The sequence below is a fragment of the Hemicordylus capensis genome, chromosome 6 (genome assembly GCF_027244095.1).
Source record: "Hemicordylus capensis ecotype Gifberg chromosome 6, rHemCap1.1.pri, whole genome shotgun sequence".
Taxonomy (NCBI): Eukaryota; Metazoa; Chordata; class Lepidosauria; order Squamata; family Cordylidae; genus Hemicordylus; species Hemicordylus capensis.
The window spans coordinates 116,592,270-116,606,594 of record NC_069662.1 but is presented as its reverse complement, the minus strand read 5'-3'; the positions used below and the strand labels follow the sequence as shown (position 1 = coordinate 116,606,594).

The 14,325-nt window shown below is 42.9% G+C and overlaps 1 protein-coding gene across 1 annotated transcript; it reads right to left on the bottom strand.

Moving 5' to 3' along the window:
• Window positions 1–11,541: 11,541 nt before the first annotated feature.
• Window positions 11,542–13,932, bottom strand: HOXA5 (homeobox A5). The gene is made up of 2 exons (XM_053259578.1): window positions 13,169–13,932; window positions 11,542–12,088 (listed from the first exon to the last, which is right to left on the bottom strand). The coding sequence occupies exons 1-2, from the start codon at window positions 13,818–13,820 to the stop codon at window positions 11,838–11,840; spliced, it is 903 nt and encodes a 300-aa protein (XP_053115553.1). The 5' UTR covers window positions 13,821–13,932; the 3' UTR covers window positions 11,542–11,837.
• Between the last annotated feature and the right edge of the window lie 393 nt (window positions 13,933–14,325).

The following is a 14,325-nucleotide window of genomic DNA, read 5'->3' as shown; positions in this document are numbered from 1 at the left end:
CAGTATGAAGGCTGCTGGCTCCAACCCAACAATGATAGGTGGGGTATAAATCTTAGCCCTGATAGTGATATTTAGAAGGGAATGTGGTTGTTTTTTGGGATTAATGAATCCTGAATCACAGGGCTGTGATTTCTACACGCACGGCCCGAATGTGTGTGTGTGTGCGTGCGCGCGCGCGCGTGCGCAGCCTTTGACTAACTCAAATCACTTTCTCAGGAGCTGGCTTCTAGGAAGTACAGAGTGTAAACAAGGCGAAAGAGGACTGGGATGTATGCATCTGAAATAGAGCAATCATGTAAGGCTGGTTCCGTAGTTTCCTTTCTCCTCCGACTTTATTTATTTATTTTTTGGGCGGGGGTGGGGGACCAGTGTGTATTTCTGAACAGTGGCGGAGAATGCGGGATATATCATCTGAATTTCGGAGTATTAATGAATGATAGGGCGGTGGCAGTTCAATCAATGAGATCATTCGATCCTATGAAACACGAACTACCTAATTGCAACCGGCTATTTGTTTCTCGCTGATAAGTCCTTGGGGCTTTTGAATGCAGCTCTTTTACGATAATTTAATTATTTTAAAACCCACCATCCCGTGGCCAGTTCGGAAGGGAGGTGTCATGTCATTAGATGGGACTGCCGATGTAAAAATGAAGTAAAACAGGCATGGATTTTTAATAAATAAATGAACAAACAAATAAACCCTTGCAGTAGATTAGAGAGGGAGCTAAGAGTAATACCAAGAATGAGGTCATCTGCATTCCTGAGCAAATCAAGAAATAAACAATCCGTCTAGATTCCCAAGAACAATATTTTCCTTCGAGGGAAGATGATTTTACATACTTTGGATTTTAGCTTTCTTTCTTTCTTTAAGAGGAAAAGAATACATGGCTTTCTTTCAAGTACCGTAAATACCGCAGTGGGGTGACGTGAATAATCTCTTCGATTTGCGTTGGAAATTGATCTGTAAGCAGGACAGGAAGGGGGGAAAGGCGAGTGTCTGACCTAGAGTAATTGAGATCCGAAGGGTGTTTTAACCTCCGGATCTCAAACCCTGCCCTCCCCACACACACACCCAAATTATTAATTCAAAGATCTGGAGCTTCTACTGAACTTCCGCCTTCTATTTTAATGTTTCAGCCTTCTCCAGTCTTATCCATTAGAAGCGGGGGAAGCGAAAAGAAAAAGAACTAGGAATGCAAACCCAGAACCCTCAAAATCGATAAAATGGTCTCCTTTCTCCCTCCTCCAACATACCAATATATATTTTAAATGTATATATGGTAAGAACGCTCATCTCCAACATGCTTATTTCACCTCACATGTGGAGCCTTGTTTGGTATGGGTGGGTGGCAATGTATATCTGCATAACAATTGCATCCCTATTAAAGATCATGTAACCAATGGCCCTTTTGTGTTCCTGTGTTCCTCACATTTCATATTTTTATGCCCACTTCCCTTGTTGCATTTCCGTTGTTTCACACTGTGCGTTTTCCTAAAACTGCTTACAGTCCTGCATAATCCAAACAAGTGTTACCCTGTTAGTAAGAATCGGACATTTTTCCGTACTCAGAATAGGAAGAGCCCATTTTTCTTACACGTCTCCCCTGAACTGTCTGTTAAAAGCTTCCTCCGATCCACCATATTTGTGGAAGCAAAGATTATGACACTTGCGACTACAGGCAGGCCATAAAACACTAGGAGGCAACAGGGGAGGGAACCAACAGGAGCCAACAAGAAGCTTTTTAAGCCGATTGTATGTGATTTTTTTCTGCGGGACTAAAAACCGGCTTCAGTCTTACTTTACGGGTTAAATGGGTGGCGGATGAGAACGCAAGTTGCGCTCTCTCTCTCCCTCGCACCGACCTCCTCCCCGCCTCCCCCAGTATTTTTTGCCATTGCAAACAGCAGCATTCACAGATGTTGAGTTTAAAAGGTGAAAATAAAGGCATAGGTCTTCGCACAGATATGCTCGCCCTGACATGGACAGCGCATTTACCCAGTAAGATGTGCCTACGGTATAAACTGTATCCATTTCCCTGGAGATAAAGGATGCGCTTGGCTCTGATGACGGTAGTAAATATAAGAAAATGATGCTCTTTCAGAACCCCAGGTTTAAAAAACAAAACCAAAATACAAGGAAAGCAGGTACCTTCTTTTTGTCTGCTGAGTATTACCTTCGGAGAACGTCCCAGGGGCCGTTTAATATGGACTATATCCTGATTACAACCCAAACAGAGCCATGCCTGCTTCCCTGGACTGCTTTCCACTGGGTGTCTCCTTTGCTCAGTTCAACAAAAATGATTACGATTCTGGTCTACGGCTGTAAATCTCCAAGGTGACCTAAGTTGCTCAGCTGCAGCAGCAGCCGGTTTTTCTTGGGATTCTCTCGGCTGCAGAGATGGGCCTGTTCCTTGTCTTTGCGGTTTACATCTCATATCTCATAAACAAGAAGAGCCCAGCCAAGACCACCAAGTGTTATCTCGCATGCTGCCCTTTCCACGTCCCCGCTCTCCTCCTCCTCCGGAGATTTATGGCTCCGCTGTGCAAACCCGGACGAAACCTACACTGAACCCTGAAACCTGGCCTCGCCAACCTTCAGGGTCTCTCTCTCTCTCGCACACGTCACTCTCTCTCTTTTCGGGGGTGGGGTGGGGGGAATTTCAGGAATCACACACCATCACCAATGAGCAAAAGGTTAGTAACTCGACCTTGTCAGAGAAGGGACTGAGGAATTCACCAAAATGGAAATGGAAAGAAAGATAGGTTGATTTCATAAGGTCCAGTCTCAGAAAGAGTTAAACTGCAAGATTATATCTCTCTTTACTGCTAACTTCTCTGTGAAAAAACTAAATACATTTGCAACTAAATGAGTAAGTTGGGGAAACTACAGATATAGATATAGATATAGATATAGATATAGATATAGATATAGATATAGATATAGATATAGATATAGATATAGATGTGTGTGTGTGTGAGAGAGAGAGAGAGAGAGAGAGAGAGAGAGAGAGAGAGAGAGAGAGAGAGAGAGAGTAAGTATTTATGTGGTGTGTGTGTGCCTGGGACTATATAATCTGTATATTACGTTGTAAATTTATATCTACTAAATATAATTAAACTTTTCAACTTGCCCACGCGCCTGGGAGACAGAGAGGGAGAGAGAAGCCGGTGGGGTGGGGAGAGGAGATGGGAGGGAAGAGAGACACCCGGCAGTCTGGCTTGAATTTGGTTGGAAGCATTTTGAATATATTTAACCCCGCTTTCCCTCTTGAATGCAACCCTGCCCCAAGTTTCAAAGTGACCGAAAAGTGACACCGGGTGCATTTTGTTTCTTATTAATCTTACACATTGACAGTCTTTGTTAAATAACAAGGCGTGCCCTTCACCAAGCGACATTTTCATATTTGTTAGACGCGCTGACCTGAAGTTCACCTCGGCCTTGGACTTAGGCTTTCCTCGAGGTCTTTAGCAGTGTCTTTTTAAAGATAGCGGGGGTGTGGGAGGCGGAGGGGGGGTGGTCTTTACTCAGGTCACTTTCTGGTAAAGTGGAGAAGAAATCTTACCGGGTTGTGGGAGAAAATGTCAACGTTATTAAAATGTAGTGACCATATTTTTCTTTGGCTTTCTTGATATCAGAAAATGCCCCGGGAGCACGAGTTCCTATGGAGCCCAGCCTTACACCGTTGGTTGACATAGGGGATGGTCACTGTCCCCTTCTCCTAGTTGTTGACTTTTTCATAAGGTTCTGACTGCCTAGGTACTGCATCTATTCTGGCAACCGATCCTGGTTGCCAGAGACAGTTGCCGAAGAAGAAATTGGAGTTAGAGGAGTGAAAGGGATGATGCGTTGGTTGGCTATGTTATGTTACACCAAGCACCACCAGTGCCTGTGTTAGGTTAGGAACTAGGTTATATCATATGCGAAGGCAGGGTAACAAAAGCTCAGTGTGCTGTTTTTATATTTGAAAAATGAAAGCAGGAGAAGGCAATACTTGAAACTCCTCTGGACATAAGCAGTTCCTTGAAAACCATTTTCCCCAGCAACCCCCCCCCCCAAATTCCACCTTGAATGAATGAAAATGAATTAGCACAAGCAGTCATTGGTTAATAGGCAGAGGCCAGATCACTACCTTCTACAGAAATCTAATTCTAAACATCCAAGTTTTCCAGTCAGAGAGAGTGAAAGAAGTATTGTCTTTTGTAGTCCCCTTATATTTCTATGTGTATAGCATGTGTCCTTAGTTAAACATTCCGCCTTGAAATTTTACTCTTCATATAATAAATTTTCCAAATAGGCAATGTAATATTTCAAGTGGGGAAACATTAATTTTTGACCAATAGAGGCAAGACACATTTTCCACAGAATAAGACGGTTGAAAATATGCATTGCCTCTTTTGAGTGGTGTCTCCTACTCCTCTCGCCACTGTGTGGATATATTTACATTCCGTTTCCAATGAGGATGTTGAAAGGAGACCTGGATATTCTAAAAGGGCGTTCCATTGATGGGAAAACAAAACAGATTGCAAATGTTTTTTCCAGCAGTCCAGAATACCTGACAACGTCTGCCCAATAAACATCATTTCCATTCAAACAGGAAAAGGTTTTCTATGTATTTGTCAATGCAATTATTGAGACAGCTTTTTAAAAGGAGTTTTCTTTCCTTCCCTCACATTTTATTATCTGTGTATTTTGACTCAAGCAACCCATTTGCTTACATCACACCATTCACTGGATCTCTCTGTGAAAGAGTCTAATTTTTTTTTAGAAGTAAAACACATAACTGTGGTTCTCTGTCTACTTCACGACTATAGCACAATTATAAAGAGAATCCCTTTCAGGAACTTGGAAATTAACCTGGTAAAATTAGAGTGCATTGAAACAAATACATTCCTATCTCCTAGAGAGCCATAGTTGCCCAAATGTGAGAACACTCGTTGTTTTGCTTTCTTTTAAAAAAAGAAATAATGCTCCACTGAGAATAAAAATACAGCTGCAAAGAAGTCACATTCTGAAACTTAGCTCTCCTCTTCCTTATCGCATGTAATCTTCAATTATTGCCTGCAGTATGACTTGCCCTGAATCTTGGCTGAGCGGTCATTTCTGAGGTTCCACTCGAAACACACCACTGGACTCCAGCTGTCTGTTTTCGCTTATATCTTCTATACCTGCGATATTCAAAAGTGGCACGGGCATAGCGGGTCTATCCATTTACACAGATTTTTTTTACAAACGAGTGGGCAGCCTTCTGCTCCCCAATGGGGGGAGTTAAGAATGCAACTCACGGAGGGCGAGATTCAGCTCTATTAAAATCAATAGATTTCTCCCCCCCCCCCATTGACCCTGGTAAGAAGCGCATTGCAAATTTAAAACATGTCGGTGTTGTGTACGCGTGTTTATAAGGGGAGAGGCTTGCTGACAACACCCGTGTTCACCTGATGCATCTGCCAGCCAACAATATTCAGAGGGGGAAATGTGGTTGATAATTCAAGATGAAATACAACGTGTATTACTCTTTGAAAAGAGGAATTTTCTATCCTTCCCTCGGTAATTGAGGTCATTCAACCGCTAGGGTTCACCTGGAGTCCATACTGTGATACACGCCTAACTCAAAGCTATTTTATCTTTTGTGTTGATAGTCAAGATCTTGGCTATAACATTGACATCAAACTCTGTCTGGGCGCATGACGAAGAGTGGTGCAAAACGTAAACTTTTGACCCTCAACTTTTTGACCCGGAGTTGTTACGCCCTAACCACAAAGATATACAAAAGCGACGCAGTTTCTTTCTCCTTCAAGAAGGCTCGCTCTCTTGTTTGTTTCCATGGCCTTGGTGTTTCCCGTTTAGCTTCTCTAAGTTTTTTTTTTTTAAGGCATAGATTTTAAAAAGAAAAGAAAAGCTAACCTCACTTTGCAAAACTCAGCCATCCGCGTTGGAGAAACTAGATTGAATTTAAAGGAGTCATGTGGTTTCCGTAGCAGGTGGGTAAGTTCTGGATGTGAAAGTGGGGACAGCAGTTTGGGAATGTCGAGAGTTTAGTCCTTTCTCCGTGATTTTGTTTAAATATAAAAAATAAAGCAACAGATCGAATAGGTTTGCGAAGCCTTGCCTAGGGAGAAGCGAGTTGACTGTGAACTTGGTCTAAAGCGAGCTCTGCTGGTGAGTTGTAGAGTGTGCAGATTTATCTTAGTTTCTGCATTTACTTAACCTGGCAATGAACTGCAAGGGCTGTCATTTATTATCCAGAGACAGACTTCACCTCGAGCAAGGACTCTTTCACAAAATGGCAATAATTACCCAATAACCTTCATAACAAATATTATTATTATTGAAAAGCCAGTTCGGAAGGCGGAGGGAGGGAACAGAATCCTGATGCTACCCCAAAAGGGACCCGTTTGCAAAAATGCTGTGCCTTTTCTCTGTAATCATATTACACTGTTTGCATCCATGTAAGCAACAAAGACATCTCTGTGATGCTAGAGAAAGTTTGCTTTGTTTTCTAAAGGAAGGGACAGAGATCCCAGTAAGGCGATCAGAATGTTAGAGAACCGGAAAACAAAGAGAAGAGTCTCCAAAAACAAGCATAGTGTGACCAGAGTTAATAAAAACCCAAAGGTTTTTTAGAAAAGCAGCTTTATAAGTGAAACCGAGAGAGACGATCTAGGAGTAGGGAGGTGTTTATTTCCTAGATATAAACTATAAAAATATGATGCAGTCTTATGGAAGGCTAAACTTCCATAGGTAAGGTAGAGCGCACTTGCAATTTCACCCTTTTAGAGAGAAGGGACTTAACTCTTCTACATAATGGAACTAATAATTTTCCCGTGATGCTTTGTAAGGATGGGCACACACAAACCTACCTATCATGTGACTTTCAAAAGCCATCTTACACTTTAAACAAAGTGAAGCGCTCCAACTTCCTTGCTATATACACAAACGCTTTACTGAGCCTAGCATAGGTTTGGTGCCTACATCTGGGCCACTGAAGTATTTCTAAAATTCAGAAGATCACTGGCAATGATTTAAGTAAAATAAACCATACACATGTCAGATAAAGAAAGATAAGAACAGTCTCTCTCACCAGAGGAACAGATATGCTTACTCTCTCCAACTGCTTTTAAAATGCAGGTCTTTACAGTCCGGCGCAATCTGCCTTGTTGTTTTTCAGGTGTATTATTTAATATCTTGTTTCTATATGAAGTTAACTTTTATACTAAATTAGACATAGGTGTGTATTTTTTTTTAATTACAGTTTTACAATTTCATTTGTCTGTCTCTTTCAAATATATATCAGCGTTTGGCTGGGACTTGCTTTAGTATGTAGGAGAGTACTCCTAGATGTAGCTATTTACCTGGGCTTATTAGTGACATTGTCACAAAGCTATATATGTTTATGCATCTGTTTGTGTTTAAGCATCTATCTAACCATTCAGTCATCTAGGAATAGGTGGGTGGATGGCTGGCTGGGTGGATGATAAGACTAGGAATTTAGGCTGAGAAATTATGTTTCCCAATCGCAAAATCAGCAAAAGCCAGGATGCCCACATCTGATCTTTAAGAGCATGTATTTGGAAGTAAACCCAATTGATTTCAGTAGAGCTTCCTTCCACATAGGTGTGGCAGTAGGGGTCTTTAAATCTGTTGCTTCCAAAACAATCAAACTGCATCAATTTAATCTAACTGCAAGTGGGTTTAGTTTGTTTTTCATGAGGAAATGGACGTTAAGATTAAATCTATCTCCCTGGAAATATGTAGATTTACATCTTGATCTTAATGGTATTTTACTTGGATCTTATCCCACTGGATTTTAGGACACTTCCAACTATGTTGTTTAGGAGCCCAGCTATAATCTCAAAGAATTATACAAGTATTAAACCAGGTATTTCCCTTTAATTGAGTTGTGGAGTAGTATGTCAGATTTAAACAGTTGTTTTGCTTTAATATTACATACCTTCTGTTAAAATCTTTTTTCTTAAGAAAAGTACTGTGCAGTCCTGGTCAAATTGCTTGTAGATGCTTCCTACTCTGACTTTCAGAAACATATATTTCTACTCACTCTTTTCAAACATGTATACACCTATAGTTAATTGATGGAACTGTGAGAAAGTAGGTACCATTAAAAAGACAGATTTTTTTTAAAGAAGATTTTAATTCTTTAGAATAAGTTTCTACCACATAGGTTGCACCTAATGTCTAGTTAACTTTAAAATGCATTTCCAGTCCTGTTTATTATACGGCCTTTCCTTCAGTATTCAGAAATGATCTAAAAACCCATAAAATTTGTAAATCAGTAAGTTCACATATTAAGAAATGCCATTGAAACGCTACAAGTTTCTGAATCTTCAAAAGTATTTTTAAAAAGCTCCCTATGCATGCATAAAAGGGGTGTCTTTATCAGAGTATCTCCTTCCAAACAGAAAATTTAAGCCTCCATTATATTGTCAGACATTAAATTATGTTATGGAAATGTGAGGGGGGTTGATACAAATCCAGTTAAAAGAATCAAAACTCTGTAATCAGAAATAGCACTGTATAAAGTAGGAAGCGGTTTAGTAGAAACAATACGTGGACAAACAACCAAATTCGAAGGAAGAGTTTGGGGCAACGCCATAAAAATAATCCAGTATTTAATGGGTCACTAGTAATATTACAAATCAGATAGATAGATAGATAGATAGATAGATAGATAGATAGATAGATAGATAGATAGATAGATATTTCTTTTTCAAAAGCACTGAATCGGATCTTGCCAGTCCTTATTCACCTGCATAGATTTACGTTACTATAGACTCCAAATACATTATTCGCCTGAGGAAAGCTGGTGTGAGTATGGATTTCCCGGATCTGATTCTGGTGAAAAAGAAAGAAAGAAAGAAAGAAAGAAAGAAAGAGGGAGGAAGCCCAGTGGAAAACATGGGATGCTCTTTCACGCTCTCTTTCAACCCTGGAAATTCAAAGACTTAAAGTTAAATCCGGCCATAAAGTTTATTGCTGAGTAATCACACTCTAGTGAGAAGAGTCTACTTAAATAAAAAGAATGTGGAGATAAACAGGCAGCTGGGGCCTACCCGGCAATTGCTAGCCAGTAAAAAAATAAAAGATATCTATATAAATGAGGTTATTTACAATCGCCTATAAAACTAGACTGTCTTTCATAATTTCAAGCACTCTGATGGCGTGGAGAAGCTCCTTTTAAAGAGTTACAACCAATTTGTTCCCTCAAAGGGGAAAAAAAAGAAAACAGCGGAAATACAGACAGAGGTGATGGGGAATCTGCTGCAATTGTGTATGCTCTATAGGTGATTAAAGACTCTGTAGGTACACGCAGGTAGGAAAACAGAGAAGTCCACAAGAATCGTAAACAGAGAAGTCCACAAGAATCGTTAACATTTAAAGTCATACTAGGGGTAACCTCTTTGTTCTTACAGGCAAAAAGTTTACTCATTTGGAAGATCATTACTAGATAAATTGCCCCCAGTAAAATCAGGATACACAGTAGCCTGAACTAGGCTTCTTTTTGAAAATCGCCTGCGTACCCTGTTCCTTAGTAAACAAAATCATTGGAAACTGGAAAATCCGTGGAGCAAAGGAAGTCATTAGAATTTGCCGTAGTCAAAGTAATTAAACTTAGGCCTCAAAATCCATCTCTGCCAAAGTCGCTTATTGTGGCTTACTTGTATTTGACTGATAAAATAGCAAGTTAACTGATGAACGTTTAGAATTAAAGAGTAGTTGGTGGGGGGGAGTATTTCCCCCCTCCCTCTAAACTTGCGTCTTCAAGAGATTTCTCTACCCTTTAGAATCTACTGTGATAAGTCCAGAAAAGGGCTTAGGCAACGACAGTCAAGTTCTTCACTGTATAAATAAGCTTAAGCAACGTGTGCACAAAACTTACCTTAGCTTGCAAGGAGCCATTTTTTCATAAGAGTATTTGAGAACTTGGGGAATGGATACTTCTGTACCTAAACCTGACAATTTGAATGACCGGGAGGCACACGTAGCCTGCAAAAGAGTCAAATGAAGTCCAGCGTCAGTGTGATTATATGTTATGTGGTATATAATGTTGGATGACAACTCCCCAAAACCATAAAACTTACTTTAATGGCACCACGTGACTTTTTATAGCCAGTGAGCCGATCTGTCTGTGCTATGGATGATTTTACGATCTAATTCATAGACAAAACCCTATTCATTTGGCACCCAAATGTCATATAGCCGGAACTGGGGCTTATAAAGTTTACTGTTTTATAACTTTTAAGGGAAGACATCAGTGTAACCCGTCAGTAAATGTGCAAATCTTTAGTTGCTCTTAGAAGCTCAGAAGAGTTAACCATTCAAGCCCTGGTGCGGTAAGTAACGTTACATTTCTAGCAAAACTAACTGTAACAAACAAATAACATAAAATAATCCCGTAATAATAATAACCCTCTCCCAAATCTTTTAAGGGGGAAAGATGGGAAAGATGGATCTATTATTTAAGTTTCCGTTGGATGCTGTTTATAGACTCAAGAGTCTTTACAGTAATTGTCCCGCATGCTTATATTTCTTTAGTTACAAGGACAAATCTATAGAGAGAGAAGCAGGTTCTAGCCATTACAGTCACCAACAGAGCTGACGTTTGGGTTTGGGTCCACTTCCCCAAGAAAGAGAACTGGTTCTTGGTCTGTAATGTAACTTTCCATCTAAAGAGGAATTTAGTCATTTGGATTAATGTTGGACATTTGCACTTGTATGGTTTACATTAGGAATACTTTCTTCTCCAACTTTGTTGTGGTCAGAGAGATAAAGCTAAGAAAGCGATATAGTTCTTTTAGGTCACAAACCAGATCTCCCGCCAAAAAAAAAAAATGTGGGGAAAGAAAGGGAAAAAACTTACAATAGAAAGTTTATTTTTCCAGTCAGGTATTTTTTAAAAAAACATTTTTTTAAAAAGCCGGTCACATTTTTTTTTTTTTTTTTGATCAAACAGCCAGACTTCGACTCTATTTGTAACTTTGTTCACCAAAAAAAGAAAAAAGAAAGAAAGGAAAAAATACTATACGTTACTGAAGCTGCGCTTAGTAAAAGCCACTTCTAAGAGTTCGTGCAAAGAGTCATATACAAAGGCACAGCAAGGACATACTGTCTGGAATCACAGTTTTCGTCACAGATTCACTATTCACTACACGTTAGGACACGTTCAGTTGTATTTCATCATTTCACCTCTACAACAGCCATTAATGACACAGGAATTAGGTAGTATTGGATTGGAAATCTTGGCCACAGCTTGGAGCTATACAGACATTGACACGTTTGAACATACATGCACAGTTAAGCACAGCGAGTGCAACACACAGAAAACATTGGGACGACAATAGGATCGTGGGGGAGAGAGAGGGAGGGAGGAAAGGAAGCAAGCAAGGAGATCTCTCTCCTTTACTTTTGTGTGTAGGCTTTTTCTTCTTCTCCTTTTTACAGTTACTTCAAGTAACACGACTGGCTCCATATAAATAAGTTAAAACATCTACATTTCCCCACCCCCACCCCCCCAAGACAAAGCCATTCAAGACAAAGAAATGCACGGGAAGCAGATCTACTGGTAACACGCGAGAGAGAGGCTCAATTAAACAGGCTCATGATTAAAAGATGATGGGAGGCTTCTTCAGCTGAAGCCTCCCAGAGAAGTTGGAGGAAGTCAACGCAAAAGAGAGAGACAGAGAGAGAGAGAGACTACTGACATTCCACGCAGGGTCAGCTCATATAATACTGCTCAGTACTTGGTTTGTTTTGTTGTGTTTTCGGGGAGGAGGAGGAGGAAGAGGAGGAAGAGGAAGCAGTAGCAGCAAAACGGGGGTCTCTCCTAAGGGCGGAAGGCTCCTCCTGCGGCTGCCATGCTCATGCTCTTCAGCTTGTTATCCTTTTTCCATTTCATGCGCCTATTTTGGAACCAGATCTTGATTTGTCTCTCTGAGAGGCAAAGAGCATGTGCTATTTCAATCCTCCTCCTGCGGGTCAGGTATCTGTTGAAGTGAAACTCTTTCTCCAGCTCCAGGGTCTGGTAGCGCGTGTAAGCAGTCCGAGCCCTTTTCCCTTCGGGCCCCCCTATGTTGTCTGGAACAGAAAAGGGAAGCGGTTTAGACTTGGGCAGCAGAGATCTGTCCCCTTGCTGGTCTCCAGCCTCAGGAGCACTTCCTTGCCCACTCCCTCCTCTCCCACTTCCTTGTCTGGCTTGCCTTGTTTGTTTGTGTGCATTGTTGGGGAGACGCGCTCAACAAGTGCCTCCTCTTCTTCCTCCATCCACCCATCCCCCTTCCCTCTTCTTACAGAATATCCTCCAGCAAAGCCTCCCCTTGGACATTCTGCTGCAGCTACTCGCAGGGAAGCTCAAGCCACAGGGCATTTGCCGATCTCCTGCACCCCGATCCTGCCTAGATCCTGACTTGCCCAGTGAGTCTCCCCACTGGCTCACAGGGTGTGCTTCACAACAGGGCGCTTAGAAACGTGGTCTTAAGTCTGGACTCGGACTAGAGTAGGTTGCAAAGGGAAACGAACCTCGAAGGTCTGTTCTGAGTTAAAAGCACACTTGATTCGTGAACCAGCCCCCCCCCCCGTGATTGCAGTGGGAATGAATTCCAAGTCAATGCACCGAGAACTGCAGGACCCCATTGTCCCCCCCTCCCGCCCCCAACAGTCTCTTAAGTTTTCCCTCGACTTCCTTCCCTCTCAGTGAAATCTTGTCCTCAACCCGCCCCCCCCCCGCCCCTAGTCCCAACACGCACACACTCTATTTGCTCAACTTCTTTTTTGATATAATTAGTAACGGTGTTTTTCACTGGACGGTCCTCGTCATAAATTACAGAGGCTGACACATGCACTATTCAAGATCTGTCGCTCTCTCCCCACCATTTCAATTCCACCTCACAGTTCTGGAGACTTGGAGGAGTTTCGCAGAAGAGGCTGCCCTCACCCTATCCCGCTCTCCAGGGGTATTTCCCCCTTGCCTTCTACAGCAAAGCCCTTTCCAGGAGAGACTACATGAACACACACACACACACACCCAAGGAAAAGTCACATTTCTGATTACCCCCCATTTTCTGTCTTGCACCCAATCTCTAGGACTCGAGTTTTCTCTCCCTTCTCTCTCTCTCTCTAGAGCTAGTTCTGACTCTGATCCGCGGGCATGCTTTTTACCATGGCTTATGTGCAGTTTTCTCATCCAGGGGTAGATCTGGGGCTGGGGAGGCTGCTGGGCTGGGCTTTGGTCGTTCTGCTGGGAGTTCGCCTGCTCGCTGCTGGCTGGAGTGTCATCTTCCGCGCCAGGCGATGTGCTTAGCCCTTCTCTGCCTAGGTGGGGGTTGTTGCCAGTGCTGGTGCTGGCGCTGCTGGCGCTGCTGCTGCTGCTGGAAGTGGACGAGGAGCTGGTCGAGTTGGCGGTGGAGTTTTTCACGCCGCCGCCGTGATGAGCGTCGCCGCTGACAGCAGCAGGCGAGGTGGCCACGGCGGCGCAGGGCAGAGGGTCAGGCGGCGGAGAGCAAGCCGACGCCGTGGCGGCCGCAGCCCGGCTGGCGTACCTGGCCTCGGGGGCGGCGGAGGTGCTGTTGGAGGGGTAGCTGCCGGCGCGAGCCCGCTCGGGGGCCCCCCCTGCCGCAAAGTGGCTGGAAGTCGAGCGGCCAACGCTGAGGTCCATGCCATTGTAGCCGTAGCCGCCGTACCTGCCGGAATGCATGCTCGCGGATTCCCTGAATTGCTCGCTCACGGCACTAGGATCTCCATAATTATGTAACGGGTAGTCCGGGCCATTTGGATAGCGACCGCAAAATGAGTTTACAAAATAAGAGCTCATTTGTTTTTTGATCGGGGGGCTTGATTTGTGGCTCTTTGCTTCGTTTTTTGGTGCGTCTATAGCACCCTTGCACAATTTATGATGAATTATGGAAATGACTGGGACATGTACTTGGTTCCCTCCTACGTAGGCACCCAAATATGGGGTACGACTTCATATCACGTGCTTTTGTTGTCCAGTCGTAAATCCTGCCTGATGACCTCTAGAGGTAAACTCGTGCACTAAATGGGGGAGTTGGGTGGATGCTGGAGGGCTGGGGCGCGTGCCCGGCGCGCGAGCCCGTTGCCAGCTCCCGACTGTCAGTCGGCCTCGTGCGCCACCCTCTGGAGACAAGCTAGATCTTCACCCTGCTCAGCCAGGGGCTGCAGCAGGGCTGGGGTCGAATCGAGGTTACAGCCCATTATAGCAAAATTATGGCATCTCTCTCACAGTTCCATTAGTATGTACCAATTGCTTAAGGGCTATCGGCTTCAGATCACAAAACCAGCAAGAATGCAAAAGCAGA

Coding starts and splice junctions, on each gene's coding strand:
- HOXA5 (XM_053259578.1), bottom strand. CDS start 13,820: ATGAGCTCTTATTTTGTAAACTCATTTTGCGGTCGCTATCCAAATGGC. Junction 12,089..13,168: donor AAAACTGCACATAAGCCATG/GTAAAAAGCATG, acceptor TTTCTGTTCCAG/ACAACATAGGGGGGCCCGAA.